This window comes from Cyprinodon variegatus, unplaced genomic scaffold (assembly GCF_000732505.1).
Source record: "Cyprinodon variegatus isolate N-32 unplaced genomic scaffold, C_variegatus-1.0 Scaffold226, whole genome shotgun sequence".
NCBI classification, from domain to species: Eukaryota; Metazoa; Chordata; class Actinopteri; order Cyprinodontiformes; family Cyprinodontidae; genus Cyprinodon; species Cyprinodon variegatus.
The window spans coordinates 562,065-581,001 of record NW_015150679.1 but is presented as its reverse complement, the minus strand read 5'-3'; the positions used below and the strand labels follow the sequence as shown (position 1 = coordinate 581,001).

Genomic DNA, 18,937 nt, shown 5'->3' with positions numbered 1-18,937 from the left:
TTATCCAGCATTGGCATTTTGGAGCTGTTGGGGGAACTCCGTATGGATTTTGAGCCAGCCACAAGGAGGACCCACGCAATACCAGATATCACAAAACTCCTTGCAACATTGCACTTTTTTGCATCTGGGTCATTCCAGCGTATGGTTGCAGCGAGAGCTGGGAACTCCCAATCTCATTTTTCAGAAGTGCTTCCGATGTTCTAAATGCCATGTCGCCCTGACGCCCGTTGCGCAAAATTCCAGTTTGCGAGCGCAAATTACTGCACGCAAAATTGGATCTTGATAAATTGGATCTAGATTTGACCAATCAGAGGCCCCCTGTCTGCGGCGCTGTCTGCGGTCTCCTAAAATTTTGGAGAGGTGCAGCAGAGTGTCTGCGGCAGGGGCGGAGGCCCATTTGCGTTCACTGGGACACGCAAGCAGACGACCTGGTTTCCTTTAAGCTGGTAGCCTTTAAGGCTGATTTGTACTCATGGTAAACATGGTCGTTAACATGAACAGGAAAGGCCCTTAAAGAATGTCCACAAACATTAAGAGATTTGTATTTATTCAGAAAGTTTTAAAACTTACAGATGCGCTTCATTCCACCATAAAAACATACCTAAAAACCTAAAAGAAAAGAGGGCCATAAAACTAAAAAAGGTTTATTCATGACTGTATCTTTAATCTGATAAATCATCAACGCTACCGTGTGAAGAATCATTTATTGAATACATAACTGATTACTGAAACTCATTGTCTACTGAGCAGAGGTGGCAAGAAAGAGAGATCATTACGTTAACGCTTTTTATCTTTATTCAGGTGAAAGTAGAAAGTCATCCAAAAATGTACTCAAGTAAGAATAAAACGTAGGTGATACTGTAAATTGCCTGCTCAAGTACTGAGTTAGTATTGGCTCTTACAGTCTGATTTAATGTTTAAAATGATGTAATCAGACAGTCATATTAAATTACTGGTATTTCAATGTAAGGTATAAAATAAAATACAAAAAATAAATTATATAATTAAGAAATAAAAAGAATTGAGTAGCAGAGACTCTTTTCCAAAATCAATTTTCCAACACAAACTTATCAAAAGTAATGCGTACAGTAGGTAATGCTTATATTTAAGGGAAAGATAATGAGCTTAAAGTGACTGTATCTACTGTTTAGGTATTTTCATTTAATATCTGAAAAACTAGTTACTCACAGTGGCTGGACTAACCAGAAAATTGACTCAAGTAAGCAACTGCTGACCTCAAAGAGCTTAAAACATCCGGTGGTTTGATGTCTTTCACATTTACCATAAATCTAAGCTGCAAACAAGAAAGCACTAAGGCTGTGTCCGAACGGCCTCTCTAATAACTATATAGGACACTACATAATGGTTACGCCAATTTAGATGAGTCTCCGAATCAGTGATTGTTTGGATGTGACAAGTCTAGTGCCCCTAGTGGTTAAAAAGTTGGGTATTGTCACTTTTAAAAAAGTTACCTTATTTTCCTGATTATAGAGCGCACCTAATAAAGTTATTTTTGACTGGAGTTTTTATGACGGTGTATTAGGGCCCGAGATTGTTTTTATTTATTTTTTTATTTCGAGAATAAGGTTGTAATATTATGAGAATGAAGCCAATAAATTACAAGAATAAAGTCACAACAAGAATAGTCATAAAATTACAAGAATAAAGTTGTAAAATTACGAGAATAAAGTCATAAAATTTCCAGAATAAAGTCATGATATTACGAGAATAAAGTCAATGCTATCTTGGTTGGAACCAAGTAGAACCACCAGTAGATTTGCATTGCAAATCTACTGAGACATTACTGTCAAATTAAACAGAGAACTAATCATAGATTGTTGAGTAGAAGCAGTAGTTGGCTTGGGATTGTTATCTTTTTAAGAAATTGTTTTAAGTTCATAGAAATGTTTGTTTAGTCAGTCACTTAAATCTAAACTGAAATGAAAAGTTAAAATGGTAAGTGGCCTGTACTTTAAACTTATAGTGGAGGATGTTCTGTTTTTGAGTGGATCATCTAAATAAGTGTTCCTCCTAAGTGTCAATCATTCTGGTGATATGTTTACATAAGGCCGTCCTATGTGCCCGTCCCCATTTTCACTTACCAGTGGTGAGTCTGACATAGTGGAAAAATTGCAAATCTTCTTTTGGAAAGTAAGCTTGTATGAGCGATGAAAACAGCAACTTTTAAACAGAGCATGCACACAGAGAAATGGGTCGTGCATGTTCTCACATGCGCTTACTAGGCGTTCCCTCTCGGAAGCGGCTACAGTGTTGTACGTGTGCATTTTTTATTTTTTTTTAATTCTCGAAAATCCTCCACTATACCTTTAACAGCTGTACCAGCGTACTTGATTTGAGGATTTTGGGCCACAGGAAAAAAAGTACCAACAACACTTCATTGTAAACTGTTAAGACTGAGTTCAATATTCTGGTATTATGGGGAAATGCCAAAGCATAAGGGTAGAAAAACATGTTTAGCAACTGGAAGAATATTTTATATGTTTATAAGGCCTGTGTCAGGGAAACCACACCAACAATTCTATTCAGTTTATTTATATAGCGCCAATTCACAACACGTCATCTCAAGGCACTTCACAGTTCACCAGATCATACAGTCAAATTGATTTAAATTTTTCTATGTAAGGAAAACCAGTCGATTGCATCGACTCATTGACTCGAATGCAATCCCTCACACTAAGCATGCTTTTAGTGACAGTGGAGAGGAAAAACTCCCTTTTAACAGGAAGAAACCTCCAGCAGGGCTTAGTGTGAGCGGCCATCTGCTGAGGCTGACTGGGGTTCAACAGAGAGCTGAGAACTAGTCCTTCACCTCCCTGCTGAATCCAAAAAGGACTCTAACGTTCCTGCTGTGTTTTTCATCTGTGAACCAATGTTGATGTCAGTCTAATGGAAGTTTACACTCTTTACCACAAACACTTATTTTTCAAATAAAAAAAAAAAGTATCATGCTTTCATTTTTTATTTTTAAGACAAACTGAATGCTATATGTGAAGCATTTCTGCAACTAAAAGAGGATCCTGCCTCTGAATGCTACCATAGATTGTAGTTATTGCTATATCCTCTTCCACGAAAGGCTGCAAAAGAATTTAGTTAAACATGAATGTAGATGTTAAAATAAGAAACGATAAATATAGTGTCAATGGCAAAATTATGGGAATTACTACTTCAACATAATCTAATCACATCGAATCAACACATTTTTGTGGCGATTTTGCATAGCAGACTGATACAAATTTAGCATGAGAAGAGGAAAATAAAGAACTTACAGTTTTAAAAATATGAAGATTTTATGAGTCAGCACTTTTTAACAACGCGATCCGCCATGTTTTAAAGGGGATTTGATGAGGTCAGGGTTCAGTTTTAGTTTTTTTTCAACACAAGTGGTTGGCCAATCTGCGCCATCCCCCACATGGCCTGTGGCAAACTGAAGGAGGACTGTTTTTTTTATCTTTCTGTTTCCCTTTTGCAGCTCTTTCGTTTAAAGAGCAGATTTGTGGAGAGTCTGACGAATCTCTTTTCACATCTCTGCAAATCCTCCACAGTAGTGCTATGCTCTTTCTGTAGTCAGATCATGGATTATAAGCCTTTTCACAACCATTTTCCATTTTATTTCGAATTATTAGAGTAAAAATTAATAAGTATAAATGCAAGGCATTTAATCTTGATTTGTAAGATAGAAATTTGAAAATTCTTAATCACACCATTCTACTTAATAACAGCTCTACTTTGTTTAAGAAGCGGTTATAATTTCTGTTGCAAAGATGTTTATAAAAAGTCTTTTTATCTCTCTGTAGGCGTCTGAGGGAGTTCCAATTAGGTTCTTTGCAATGCTGCCTGAGCTGGTGGAGGCGTATTACAGCCCCAACATGGGCCTGGTCACACACCTGCAGTACCCAGTCCAGAGGGAGGAGGAGGTAGAAGAAGAGCAAGGTTAAATCTTCTTCTGTGTTTCCTTAGAAAAAAAAAATGCAAACAGGTGTCAACCTCAACAGAATTCTCACACCTCCTACATTTGGTTTGTGTTGCAGAATCCAACAATCATCCACCGCGGCTTCCACCCCGGAACTTCACCGCTGATGCAAAAGACTGTGAATCCAAAACTTCAGAGCAGGCCACCAAGTCCTTGTCTGACATGTACCTGATGAGGCTGCAGCACATAGACCTGTCCATGTACGCCCTAAGAATCACAACCACACATGCTGCTGCATTGACACTTTACGGAATGAATTTTGTTCCATCATTATTGCAAACAAAAAACATGCTTTGTTCTTTGCTTGAAAAAATAGAAATTTAAAGGAAGTGAAAAAAAGTCAAAAAAAGAAAACGTTTCTAAGAGTAACTGTTGTTTTCTCAGAATGTATTTTCTTAATCATTTTCTTAAAAGTTTTATTTCATTCTTTTATAATTCCTCTTTTTCTGGTGGAGTTTTACGAATTGCTTTTGTTTCAATTAGCTTTTTTTACACCTGCCAATTCAGGGGCCGGCTTTCTCTGGAGGGAATAATGAAAATGCATTACTCTTGGTCTACATGGCTTTTAGTGCAGCATTTTTATTCGTCGTTTGTATTGGGCTGGAAGGGAAGAAAATGTGATTGTTAAATGCAGTTTAAAAAGAATTCCTGTCATAAAACTTTCTCTAAAAAAGAGAAATTGGAAAAAAAATTTAAAAAGTGAAAATGAAGTCTGTAAAATATACTTTGTATACTTGGATAAAGAAAAGAATAATCATAAATTAACTGTTTCTTGAGAAAAACAAATCTGGGAAAACAACAAAGTTACTCTCAAAACCTTTTTTAATAAGAAGGTTTCATAAAGATGTATTTTTGGAATACATTTGTTTCAAATTTCTATTTATAAAACATTTCTAATTGCTCGCAACAATAATGCAACAAAATTCAAGCTCACTTTAGGAGCTGATGTTCATTTCAAAATATTCATATATTGATTTTTGTGGAATTTTTCCAGGTTGTCAGACGAGCATCAAATGGCTGTTCAAGAATACTTCAGGACCTCCATCTTCCTGGATGCTGAACAAGTGCAAAACGGCAACCCCAACCTCCCCGGCCTCAAGAAACTGATCACGGCTGTGTGCAAAAATCTAAACAGGTGCTTTTTTTCCTGATTTGTTTCTATTTTGGGACTGGTTAGTGTAGCTTTCATCTGACCCTGATGTGATCTTTCTCTGAGCCAGTGAAATCTCTCGAATCCTGCCCGCTCTGGAGATCTTCCACAGAGCGTTGGATCAGCAGCTCTCCCCAGGGATTGGACCTAAACAAGTTAGTAGCAGCATTGAACCCTTAGAAACATTCCCCACCCCAAAATATAAATATATATATCTTATCCTGCATTATTTCATGTGCTTCCAGATTCTTGCAGATTCGGGTCAATCTGTGTCCTATAGGCTTGAACAGCTCACAAAATTGCTGTACTCAATAGAGGACAAGGTAAAAAACCAACCAAACAAAAAGCACCACATGTGTGCTAATCACTGTTCATCTCGTTTCCTGAGATGCCAGCAAATGACGTCTGCTACTGAGGAAAGAGCACTTCTGCTTTCTTTTTCAGGCTAAAAGTTCAGTTTTTGAGGCGGTTGGCTATGACGGAGGCCACCGGAAGTCTCTCATACCAATTGTTTCGTTCGAGGTGCGCCTCTTTGGCTGTAAAACCTAATGAAATGTGACAAAATATCTGCAGGTCTGTGGTTGGTATTTGATCAGATTCTTTCTTGTCTGGCAGGTGAAGCAAGAGTCTCTGGGTATTTCAACAAAGATGGTTCTGAAAGTGGATGTTGAAAGTGGGAAACTGTACTTTAAGAAGTCTAAAGATGGGCCTGAAGATAAATACTTTGTCCACAATAAAAGTAAGAACTTTTTTTGATTTACTGCATTTCAGGGGAAGGTTCAAATAATCTGCTGGATCGGTCCACAAAGAAATACTTAATTAATAGCCAAGAATCTGACACCCTAGAATCCCTCAGACTTTAGATACATTTTTGCATATTTACATATATTTATATATATTGTGAGTAAGCTGCTTAGTGATAAAAAAGACTTTCAGTATTTCTGGCAGCAAATTTAATTAATTTGGAGTCATATTTAAGGGTCTTATGAGTGCTTCTATCAGCTTTTTGCTCTTTTCTTAATGAGTTAATGCAGTCTATGGATAGATTACATTGCAAAACAGGAGTTGAACTTAGATTTTAGATTCGGTTCATCCACTATTGAATGTTTTACCAGGGTTTGTATTAGATGGATACTTCAGGTTTTTGAATTGCCCTTGTTTTGGTTACTAACTGGTAGATAGTATGTTTATCTGTGAAGTCGGAATGCTGCCAAAAGTGCACACGCACAACACATACTCATAAAATAAGTTTTATTTAATTCACACACATATAAAATACTCCTTTTGCACATTTTTGGCATTTTTGCATGCAGATTTAGTACCACAAGACTGTCATATAACACAAATGAGGGCATGCTGCTTCTCTGTGCTAATAGCATGCTTTCCAGGCTTCTCTCCTACTCCTGTGTGGATATGTTTCTGTGCAATCGTGTCAACTCTTGTCTCTTTAAGGGTGGTAATCACTGGAGAACTGAGATTAGCCTGTAGTCGGTTACTTTACTGGAAATCCTGCTTATTGGGTTTGTGCTGTTTTCTTCCTGGCTGTCGCAAACAGCAGCAAAAGCATTTTCTGGTTAATAGCAGTCATCAACTGAACATTTTATACACAGTCCTGCTCACCATTATTGGCATGTTTATGTTTTACACAACTGGACGAATATCCTCGGAAATAAATGGAAATGTACCAAATTTATATCAGCAGGACCTTTTAGTTGCGTGTCCAAAGTAATTTAACAAAGATAACTGTTATTTCAGCACAGACATTGTAATTCCAAAGGGAAAAATACAGAAACAGGGGTGTCAATATTATCGCACAGGCGATGAACACCCTTTAGCAGCGATGACAGCCTCCAAATGTTTTTATTTTAGAATAGAATTTAACTTTATTGTCATTACACTGTCAGAGTGTAAAGCAACTAGGGTTGTCACGATACTAAACTTTTCAACTCCATACCGATACTAAGGAAAATATTCGATACTCGATACCATTTCGATACCACAAGAATAAAAACTCCAAATTTCAACAGAAATATTTTATTAATAATTAAAATACAATAAATAAATACAATAAACAATAGGAACAATATTTTAAGGTTGTTTGCTGTGCACAGTATTAAGCAAGCTTGATAAAAAAAAATTAAAATGAAGTGTTCCTTCCTTGGCTTTGCTTTGCACACATAACAATGACACTAGCCAAACCGGTTAAGATACAAAAATAATTCTCAGCAGCTGCACCTCTTACAAAAAAAAAGACTGAAACTGAAAAGTGCACAGAATTTTTTAATCACACAGTGTTCTGAAAGTGCATTTTCCACTATTCTGCACTTAAGATGAATGACTGTATCTATACTTTTGAAAATTAGTATTGTATCCGGATACAACGTTTCAGTATCGATTATTTTTTTGAGCATCGATACTTTTGACAACCCTAAAAGCAACAAAATTAACTCAACTGCATTTAACCCATCCTCTTGGGGAGCAGTGGGCTGCCATTGTGCGGAACCGTGTAGAGGTTAAGGCTGGTTATACTCCCGCAGCAGCTTGTCACAGATATTTTTGATTTATGCCCAATATTGAAGCGTAGACTATGCTATGTTATTGTACGCCACAATGCAAGAGGGACAATCACCAACTAGCTGTGGGTCTAGATACGGCCGAGGCGATGAGGAAGTGGGGGCAAATTTGTGTGACAATGGAGGGACATGAGGGCAAACTCTTCTAGCTGGTCCAACTTCATGAGACGTTTTCCACAATGGCGGTCATAGAAACAAAACAAGCCGCTAAGGTACCAAACAGGAAATATGCATAGTGTAGAGCAGATGTAGAATTGACCAATCAGAGGCCTCCTGTCACCTACTATTTTGGAGAGGTGCAGCAGAGTGTCTGCGGAAGCAGTGGGGGCACATCTGCAACACACATGCAGATGACCTGGTTTCTAAGCATAAGCCAGCCTTAAGGGTCTAGTCAGGGACCCAGAGTGGCAGTCTGTGGAAGTGGGGCTTGAACTCAGAACCTCTGGATTCCAGGCCCAATGCCCTAAACCACTAATTCTCCCCTTATTTTTTTTCTATAAAGTTCTTGAACTTCTCCAGTTGTATTTCCTCCCACACTTCTGTTGCCATATGCTCAAGCTCTTGGACATTTGCTTGGTTCCTTTCTCTAATGGCAGACTTCACTTCCCCCAAATATTTTCAAGTCAATTGAGAGCTGGACTCATTGCTGGCCTTTTTAAAGCAGTCTATTTTTCCTCTCCCAATCATTCCTTCTTGCTTTGTGTCTATATCTTGCTGGAGGACCCATGATCTTCACCTCAAACCAACTTTCCACACACTGGGCAACACATGGCTCTAGAATTCCTTGATAATCTTCTGATTTCATGATGCCTCCAGATGCAACAAAGCAGACCCACTGCATTATGCATCTTCCACCATGCCTGATTGTTGGTAGGGTTTTCTTTACCCTCAAGTCTTCATTGTGCCATCTTCCAATTTTGGTTAATCTGTCCATTAAACTAATCACAGAAGGCTTGAGGTTTGTCCAGGCTGTTTTTGAAGAAGATCCATCGTATTTTTCTTTTTTTCAGCAATGCGATCTTTCTTGGCCTCTGCCTATAAAGCCCTGCTTTGTTTAATGTCCAGCATATTGTAATTGATGACACCTGACTGCTGCAGGTTGGTCTTCAGGGCTTTACATGTTTGACCTGGGTTTTTTTTTTTCACCATTCGCACCAGTTTTTGAAGATCTCTGTCAAGGATCTCCCTACGTTCAGGGAGGTTCTTGACAGTTCCAAGTTTGGAAAACTTCTTAATAACATTATGGAACGTTTAAACAGGAATGCCAAGGTCTTTGGAGATGGCCTTATATCCTTCGGAGGTCTTGTGCTTACAAACAACAGCATTTCTGATGTCCTCAGACACACATGAAGAGAAAACAGCAGATGGCTTTTAAAACACCAATTTTATATTTATTGGATAATTCATGTCACATGGGTCACAGGTGATCCTTAATTGTCATTGCAATAGGTGAGCCAAATTTGGTTTCTATACTGATTTGCAGCAAACGGTGGCAGGTGGTAGTAAAATTATTTTTCTATGTTTTCTTTATAATCTTTATCTTTTCAAATATTCTTTATCTTTTGTTGTTTTGTATGAAACACAAACTATCTGTAGTAAATGTTTCATTTGATGAATTTCCTTCCGTCATTTTTCCATAATATGTACTTAAACTTCATGGGTGCCAATAATAGTGAGCAGGACTGTAAATCGTTGCTGAACATGAAAGGATACATGCTTAGTGTAAATGTAGTATCTGTGTTATAAACAAGCGTTCATTCAAGCTTCACTTTTCTCAATATGAACATTGAATCTAACATTAGCTTAGCTCATACGAAGTTTCAAATTTAACATTAATCATCATTTAAAGCCAGGATAACCAATTAAAAATCAGCAAAAATCAGAAAATCACCATCAAGTAAAGGTCTGGAGACATTTCTGATTATAATCTGTTTATTTAAACACTGAAATAAAATTACGTTTTTATGTATCCATGTTATACATTGAATTTTTAAATGAAATAAATGTATATATAAAAAAAAATTAGACTATTTTTTAATTTTTAAATCTAAAGTGTTTTTTGAAGTAGAGAACAACAATCGTTCAGTTTGGTATATAGAAAATTTCCTGATTCACAAAGGACATAGAGAAGCGGCGCAAGTGAAGTTATACACTGTCGTCGGACAACATGCGGTCATTTATAATTGTTTTAAATCAGGTTGGGTCTGGATTAGCCAGCAGGTGGGTCTGGATCTGGACCGCGATCCGCTAATCCGTGACCTCTGATTTAAAGCATATTTCCACTGCTGTCAGAACACATTCATGTCTGTATTCAACAAATTTTTTAACAATGACTTTCCTAATCCAATGTTTAATTTTCAAAAGAACAGGTTTTAGCCTTAAAAGAAAAACAGCACTCTCTCAACAGGCAGAAATGTAGCCAATCACACTTGGTTTTCTCCAGTGGTTACCTTCCTCTAAGTGACAAAAGCTGACATGAGCGCACAGAAACAGGTCCACAAGCAGGAGAGAGGCTAGAGAATTGAAATGCATCATGGGTGTGACATACTGGGGGCTGTTGATCCTAAATCACGTTAAAAAGGGGAGCATGTTTTTTAAATAATACTGTTTAGACTTAGACAAACTTTATTGTCATCTTGTATACACAGAGGGTGTAGAAAATGTCATTTTGATGCATACAGCTTTTCAACAGTAATGAGCAGCTTACATCAATGTTGGAAAACTCGTATTAGTATTCATTACACTTGCCAGTTTTGGCAGAATTTTGACTTCATGGTTGTCTGCGGTAGACTGGGGGGGTTGGTTGGGCACACCATGTGGTGCAGCCTCCTCTTTATTTGGCAGCAGTTATACTAGAATTAAAAAAAATAGATTGTTTAGCTAAATATGTGCAAATGCAAACTGGTCCATCAAAAAATTTGCACCTCTGCTTTTTTAGGTTGAAGCTTAATTTCTATAATAAAGGCATTAAAACAGAACAAGTTTTCTAGCTTTAGATTATGTTATTGGAAAACTTTCCTGCATGATGAAACATCTTCACAACCCTAAGAACACTAGGATTCCTTCAGTTGGTGGAGATTGTAAAAGAAAGAAGGGTGATGCCAGAATGATGCCTCCCTTTATCTTTCCAGTGCTGTAGGCCATGTTTTTTTTTTTTTTTTTTTGTTTCAATTTGCCATATTTGTTTGGTTTGTTTACCTTTTGCCAGTTTATATCTCTTGCACATTTCTTAGCGTGTTTGGTTGGTTTTCTCTTGCCTGTATTGTTGGATTTTGTTCTCTTCCTTTATTTCATGCTGCGTTTATCGCTACCTAACCATTTCTGCCTCTGTCTTTGCTGATAATTAGTAGATTTCATGCACCTTTGGTTCCTTGTTGTCTGTTGTTTCCATAAATAAATCAGATCAGTCCAGGTGTAAAATAATAGCACTCAGTGAGTACACAGTAGTTTTCTTTAATGATATAGAATAAAACAGTAACGTTTGTGCCTCATCGATAAGGCTTTCTATTGCAGGTTTTGACCGTGCATTTACCACCTACCTCCACCATACACCCACTCATTTCCCCTTACCAAACCAAATACCCATCAGCAATGGGTGAAAGGGACAACATGGTGGTTTACTCAATAATTTAGTTCAGAAACTCATTGCCGGTATCACAGTAGCTAAGTTGGTTTTCCTTTTATCATCTCTTATCCCATAACTACAATTAGCTTTCAGTAGGAGGTATTTTTTTCCACAAAGTATTTGAAAATGCATGAAGTAGCTTGTGTTTTGTTGTCTGTACTCTAATGGAGTACTTGTTTTTCTGAGGACTTCTTACTTTTACCTCCTACACTTGAACACAAATATCTGTACTTTTTACTCCTTTCTTTTTCCAAACTGGTTTTTTACCTCTATACGTATTGATAAAACGTGACATAACGGCCGCAAGAAAATAGAAGGAAATAAAGAACGTAGATTTCAAATTATGTTCTGTTTAAATTTTAATGCTATTTGCAGCTATGGCTGGGCAATAAAACAATACCAGTATATATTGTGATAGACACTTGTGATGCGCTGATGCCATTTTTTGGCCCCGATACCTGGCTGGGCAGTATTGGCCGATACAGATACCATCTGTTTGAAATTGATGTGTGTGTTTGCATATATGAAGAACTGCATACTACTTGGATGTAAAATAATTCCATCATGGCTTTGTCAAGCTGCTGCCTACCTTTGTGACACAGAAAAAAGACGAATACAAAGTGAATCCAGTAGAACTTTTTATTGCCTACCTGGAAAAGGTGACAATAGTTGAATAAACTTTTGGGTCTCAAAATGGTATCGGTGTCCTATTTGTTGGTACTCGCCGATACAATGCCACCATTTTAGAGCTGGATCGGCGCCCCGCCCGATACTGGTATCGGTATCGGTGCAACACTAATAGACACCTGATCGATATCAATAGAAAATAAAGCCAATATATTCCTTTATAATTTTACTGAACTCCCAGCCAAAACCGTACAGCATTCTGGGGGATGTGGGCAGAGGAAAAGATTTAAGCCTCTTAACCTTTTTACAGCTGAACTAACCATGAATGGTGATTGGACTGACCTATTTTAAAAAGTTAAATTGCATAAATTTTTGCTCTTTTTCGCTTTGTTCTTATTAAAAATAGGTAAAATAGAAACTATTTGATATTTGATGTCTGTTAACAATAAAACTTCATACCTTGATACATTTCAGCCATATGACACAGCCCTATTTGCTGATTTATTTTTGTTGTGAATACCAAATGGCCAACAGTATTTTTCTGTTCAGTTCATTATGATCCTGTTTGCAATTTTTAGCATGAAGTTAGACAGAGTCAGCATTTCTTGTTCTCTTGATCAACACAATGAGCAAAACAGTGTTTGTTCCATTCTTTATTAACACCAGAATCTGTACTTTCCATTAAGCAAAGAACATGAATACTTTTGTTTTGCTCGTGTTTCAGCAGCTATTTCATTCACACGTTTGCTCCTCCTCGGTGGTCAGTCCACCCAAACACCTCTTTTCTTCTTTTTCTTCCTTCTTTACTTCTGTTGCTGCTTTACGTCCCCATTTAATGGAAAGTTTAAAACATTACAACTGTGTGTTTTTATCTTATATTTAAACTCTTTAACGCAGGAACCTTATTTGGCTTTGTGTGGTTTTAGCTTTAGAAGAAGTCCTGCTTATGCATTGAAAGTCAGATTTAGAAGGACTTGCACATTGAATATGCATAGGTGCAAAGGGGGAGTGGTGGCTTAGTGGGTAGGGCATAGAGCTTCAAATCCTGAGTTCGGTCCCCACTCCCACAGACTGCCACTCTGGGTCTCTGAGCAGGACCCTTAACCCCATACTGCTCCCTGGGCGCCCCATGATGGCAGCCCACTGCTCCCCAAGGGGATGGGTTGAATGCAGAGGTACATTTATCTACTGTGAGATCAATAAAGTTCAATTACTCTAATTATTATTATATTATTATCCCCTACTGTTTTCTCAGCTGGTGATATCAGGATGCAGGATCTAATGTGGGAGGCAAGGCAAGAATTACCCGGAAACTTAAATTCTGAGCTCTCTAATGAGATGGGAACATTAGCATTACGGCTCAGTTGGGTTCTTTTTTTTTAGTCACGTCTTAATTTTTTACAATCACTGGAAGAAATATTTTTAGATCTACTTATTCATTTTGGTTTAGGAAAGATTAAAACTCAAGCATCCCTGCAGCAAAAAAAACCAAACTACATTTGATGTAGGGATGCTTCATTATTGAAGTATGAATAAATTAATTTGAAGTTGATGCTGATTTGTGATTTTATTCCATAGGCTGAACTCTACTCAGGTCAATTTTGAACATTCAAAAGATAATGTGATGAAAAGAGAACACATTTATAAATGTATAGATAGAAGTTTTCTATTTCTGATCAGCAATTGTTAAAATCCCTGATGTGTAAAGAAACAAAGCCATTTAATACGGCTGCAGATCCTTGCTATAACTCATACAGAAACCTTCTTTTCTTTCATTGATGACTCATACCTCAGTATGACTCAAAATAGCTGAAAAACTTACGTTATTTTAAACCACATCATGTAAAGAGTAACTTTTAGACCTATGAATGAAATCAAGACAAAAGTATCATCAGAGAGAACTTAGGCAATCTGCTAAATTTATTCAGTGACAAAGAAAGCTCTGGTTTGAGAGTTGAAGTCAAGTCTAAACACATTTTATATGCTTCACTGAAAAAGTCTGTGTATTTTAAGTTGTGGAGTACAGTACAGTACAAATATATCAAAAGTAATAAAATAACAATTACACAAATGAATTTAAAAAATGCATAATGAAAATATGTTAGTATTTAGAAGGAAGAAAACAGGTTACAGTTTATTGTATCATAACTTATGATATGATTTTGTACCTGAGTACACATAAATTTATGTAGTTTTTTGTTAATCTGATTTTAGTGAAAAAATATACATTTCTATGACAAAAACTGATAAATATATAGAAGATTAATTATAATAAAGTCAGTTCCTCATATGATGCAGGTAGATCATGTATTTTGGTAAACTTTCATGATTTTTATATACCAATATACCAATTGTATATTAAAACTATATATATAGAAAAAATGTAATATTAACATAAATGAAGAATCAAATGGTGGGAGGAGTAAATAACTGTATGCTTCTTTCTGGTCCTTTTCAGAACTGATTTCTGTACATGGATTTGTTTTGTGTTTTTATTCCTCCTGCTTGTTCTCAAAGCTCCCACTAATACATAACCAGGGGTAATGGGAAAAATGAATTCAATTCTGCAGTCCAGTTAAATAAAGGAAAGAGATGGTGATTCACTGAGTTGGAACTCTTTGGAAAGAAAAAGAGAACAAAATGACATAATGTCCATCTCTGCTCTGACTAGACAAAGTTGGTCTCTCACTAATTTAAACTCTGCAGAAAGGCTGTGAAAGTCTCCACACACTGTGACTCAAAACAATTACAGGCTTTTGGAGCAAACAGTAAATGTTATGAATAAAAAACCCTGAGAAACAGTCTAACTTGTTATGAGAACAGTTATTTTGATCCCAAACCCTCCTGATAGGATAAACAACCCCTCTCCCTTAGACACCTTGTAGCCTTGCAGCTCTGAGGCCTGGATGAAAATCAACACTCAGAGTTAGGAGATTGATTTTTTTTTCCCCTACCGAATAAACTTTTTGTTTGTTTTTTTATTCTCCTTATCTGGAGTTGCCATTGGTGTCTTAGTTTCACTGGATGCTGGTTGCTTCTGAGTATCCACAGAATCCAAAATCTTCAATTGTCGTACCCATTCAGCAGGACAGGCTTAAGGTTACATAAGCTGAACAGCAAGGGAACTTCTGAGCTGAAATAAGGAAAACAGGCTAAAGGCTTATAGATGCATCGGTGCCGAGCTACTGAGGTGTCAGTCTGCTCATCAAACGATTGTTCAGTTCTAAAGGGTCAAACTAAAAGGCTATTTTAAATATATTTTTCTGTAAAAACTTACATTATCTCTCTTTAAAGTATTTCATTAAATATTTTTATCCTTCATATAACTCAGGGATCACATCACAGTGATTGTGTAAACCACCTAACGAACCCCCCAGTTGGCCACTTGGGACCCCCACTTTGGGAACCCCTGTTGAAGTCCATAAAACCATAACTTGGAAAGGGACCTCCCAGCTTTCAAGTTGCTTTCTTCTCTCACCTGTATTTTATGTAATTATTTTACAGCTTTACCAGTTTGTTTTAAATCCTGTTCTTCAGTCCTGCAGCTGGTGAAATCCCAGAAGATGCATGCTAAACTCGTCATCGTGGTTGAGACAGAGAAGGAGAAGATTCTGCGTAAGGAGTTTGTGTTTGACGACACAAAGGTGATTCCAGCCAAATGCTTTTTTTTTTTTTTTTATGAGAAAACTTTGTAATAGATGCCCTCTAATTTTCTTTCCCCGATAACTGTTTTACCTCTGTCCTGATTTCTTAAGAAAAGAGAAGGCTTTTGTCAGCTGCTTCAACAGATGAAGAACAAGCACTCAGAAAAGCCTGAGCCAGACATGATCACAGTGTTCGTTGGCACCTGGAACATGGGTAAACAGACCTTTTTCCATTCACCATTGATCAAAATTCAGACAGGCATCTGCTGATAGTGTGAACCCTGATTCCCAAACACGCAGGAAATGCTGGTCCTCCTCCAAACATCGACTCCTGGTTTCACTGTAAGGGCCTGGGGAAGACGCGGGACGACACCGCCGACCATATCCCTCATGACGTTTATGTCATCGGTACCCAGGAGGATCCTTTGGGCGAGAGGGAGTGGTCCGACACGGTGAAGAATGCTCTGAGGAAAATCACCAACATCAGCTTTAAGCAGGTGAATATCGGTGACAATAACAGAGTTAAAGTGCTTATTCCTAGCTCTGTTTCAGGTTTCAACACAGAGCAGCACATAATTGGGTAGTAGAAGGATTGCGAATAAAAAAAAAAAAATAATTCAATGTAAGAAAATGAGTGAACAAACATCATCATGAAGATTGAGAACACAGCAGACAACATGGGGAGAAAAAAAAGCAGGTTAGGATTAAAGAACAATATTTTAAAGCTTTAAACATCTCACAGAGCAACCGAGACATAGCCAACCACCTAAACCAGGGATCAGCAACCTGCTTTGTCCTCTTCAATGTGGCTCTGAGGGGTCAATGGCTCTACTTTATGTTTCATGCAATATCTGCACAGACCATTTAGAACAGCACGACACACTTTGTTCAAATCATTTTATGTTTTTTAGCTTAAGGTGCGTGGTTTATATTGTTAGGTGGGCTAACCGTTTTTCTTTGTCTTTCCTTTTAATTGTGGCTCACTTAGATGAACTAATTCAACAAAACCAACAAATATCTCTCGTAGTAAAGGTCAGATAATAATTTTTCCTCAAAATTCATAAAATTTCCATTGATTTTCCTCGGCTTTTAATTTTTATAAAATTTTTATTATGGCTCTTGATGAATCTTGTTTTGTTGCAGCTGTCACAGTTTAGTTAGAGGACACAAAAGCAGAGACCAGTGAAGCAGAGATGAGTTCTTGTTGGTTTAATGCAGGCGTCCCCAAACTCGGTCCTCGAGGGCCACTGTCCTGCAGGTTTTAAGGGTTTCCCTGCTTTAGCACAGCTGATTATCATGAATGCAGTAAAGCAGAAGCCTGTTAATCAGCTTTCAATTAAAATCAGCTGTGCTGGAGCAAGGAAATCTCTAAAACCTGCAGGACAGCGGGCCTCGAGGACCGAGTTTGGGGATGCCTGGTTTAATGAATAACTGAGGCAGACCTCCAGAAATACGAAATACTAGGAATCAAAAGCCAGAAAGCATCAAGGAAAACTCAGGTGGGAGGCCAGGGACAAGGAAGCAACTAACAACAGCAAAGGTGGTGTATATAAGGGGAACAGAACAAAGGATGGACTAATGAGCTGAATATGGAGCAGGTGTGAGTGAAACTAACTAGAAGGAAGCCAAGGGGAAAGGAAACAAGCACAAGGAGGCAACTAAGAGTAACTAAAGACTGCTTGAATATAAAGGAAAACACATAAACAGAAAAACTAATAACAGAAAACTAAAAACTCTGAGTCCCAAAAAGGGAAAACCATGACAGCAGTGATAGCAAAAGTAGCTCTTTGTACTGAAATAACTGCAGAACTCTGACCTGAACCTACAAGCTAATGAACCATAATGGTAACTCTGAAGAAAATCTGGAGAATATGTCAAAAGAATATTTGAAAAGTGAAAAATTAATGACTAATCAGGCTTTTATTAGGGTGAAAAAAAAGGTCTCAGAGGTTCTGACCAGGGATGCACAAATATGAAATCTGGGTGGTACATTTGTAAATCTTTTCAAAACCACTAACCATCTTTCTTTCATTTAATCCTTTCTGAACTGCTTTGCATTGATCTGTTAAAAGAAAATTCACCATAAAGTTAATCAATTGCCTAAAGGCCGCAGACTGTAAATACCTTTGCATTGTGCTGCATGCAGGTGGCCACTCACACGCTGTGGAACATTCGGATCATCGTCCTGGCCAAGCCCGAGCATGAAAACAGGATCTCCCACGTCTTCTCAGACAGCGTGAAGACGGGGATTGCCAACACTTTGGGTGAGCAGTTCCACTTCTTCATTAGGAGGCCGTTACCGTCAGAGGGCTTCACTTGAAGTGCAAACTGAAACAATCAGCTTGTTTGCAGGAAACAAGGGAGCCGTGGGAGTGTCTTTCATGTTCAATGGAACATCCTTCGGGTTTGTCAACAGTCACCTGACCTCTGGGAGCGAGAAGAAACTCAGGTGAGATTGTAAACATTAAGTTTTGATAATGTTGGCCTAACACGTTCAGTTTTACTATAGGAACGATTGCTTCACGTCAAATAATCCCAAATCTCTTAATTAGTAGTGATTGAGGCCCCCACTAATAAAATTCAAATTGAGTGATGATTTTCCTTTTTCCTGCAGACGGAATCAAAACTACATCAATATCCTGAGGTTTCTGAATCTGGGTGACAAAAAGCTCAACCCCTTTGACATCACGCATCGCTTCACACACCTCGTCTGGCTGGGAGACCTAAACTATCGTGTTGAACTTCCATCCTCAGTAAGTTTCTCACTCCTTAATCAGTAGCCATAATGAGTTGCAATAAAGTTCATGCTTTACTGCTCCAGCATGATCCCATCATGGCCGCCACGGAATGCGTGGTTAGTAGCATCCTGGTTTAAGATCTGACCTGACGTCTTTGTGCATGGGGTCTGCATGTTCTCCACATCCTGATACTACAGCTTCCTCCCATGTCTCTTCGGTGTCTCAGTTTGTTCTTTGATGGATCAGTAACCAATGACTGCTAAAGACAACCACCAGTAATACTACAAAGACCAGCAGGTTTAGAGAAAAGGTGGATTGTTAACCTCAACCTCGGCTAATGGGGGTGAAATGAAGGCTAGGAGTGATAAACATTTCAGAACAGGTGTCTTCTGCTCACTGCATGAAAGACGGCGAGGAAACTTTAAACACTGATCTTTTATCTGGCCAGTAAAAGATATATTAACCAACAGGGAATGTCCTTGATGAACTGAAGTTGTTTTCCTCCAAATGCTCCCAACACACTCTCCCTTGGGATTTGTACAGTATAAACGCGTGTGCTGGGTTTGTCCCAGTCAGAGCTTTTCTCTCC

At 37.9% G+C, this 18,937-nt stretch overlaps 1 protein-coding gene across 2 annotated transcripts in view; it reads left to right on the top strand.

The window, feature by feature from the left end:
• inpp5d (inositol polyphosphate-5-phosphatase D) overlaps window positions 1–18,937 on the top strand; it is a 33,027-nt gene that overhangs the window by 2,586 nt on the left and 11,504 nt on the right. For both annotated transcript variants that reach the window (XM_015380992.1, XM_015380993.1), the window contains exons 3-15: window positions 3,816–3,951; window positions 4,050–4,191; window positions 4,986–5,126; window positions 5,212–5,296; window positions 5,387–5,464; window positions 5,586–5,663; window positions 5,757–5,880; window positions 15,504–15,610; window positions 15,722–15,824; window positions 15,911–16,107; window positions 17,757–17,874; window positions 17,963–18,059; window positions 18,225–18,363. In XM_015380992.1, coding sequence (XP_015236478.1) covers window positions 3,816–3,951; window positions 4,050–4,191; window positions 4,986–5,126; window positions 5,212–5,296; window positions 5,387–5,464; window positions 5,586–5,663; window positions 5,757–5,880; window positions 15,504–15,610; window positions 15,722–15,824; window positions 15,911–16,107; window positions 17,757–17,874; window positions 17,963–18,059; window positions 18,225–18,363 — 1,545 coding nt within the window. The remainder of the gene's footprint in view (window positions 1–3,815; window positions 3,952–4,049; window positions 4,192–4,985; window positions 5,127–5,211; window positions 5,297–5,386; window positions 5,465–5,585; window positions 5,664–5,756; window positions 5,881–15,503; window positions 15,611–15,721; window positions 15,825–15,910; window positions 16,108–17,756; window positions 17,875–17,962; window positions 18,060–18,224; window positions 18,364–18,937) is intronic.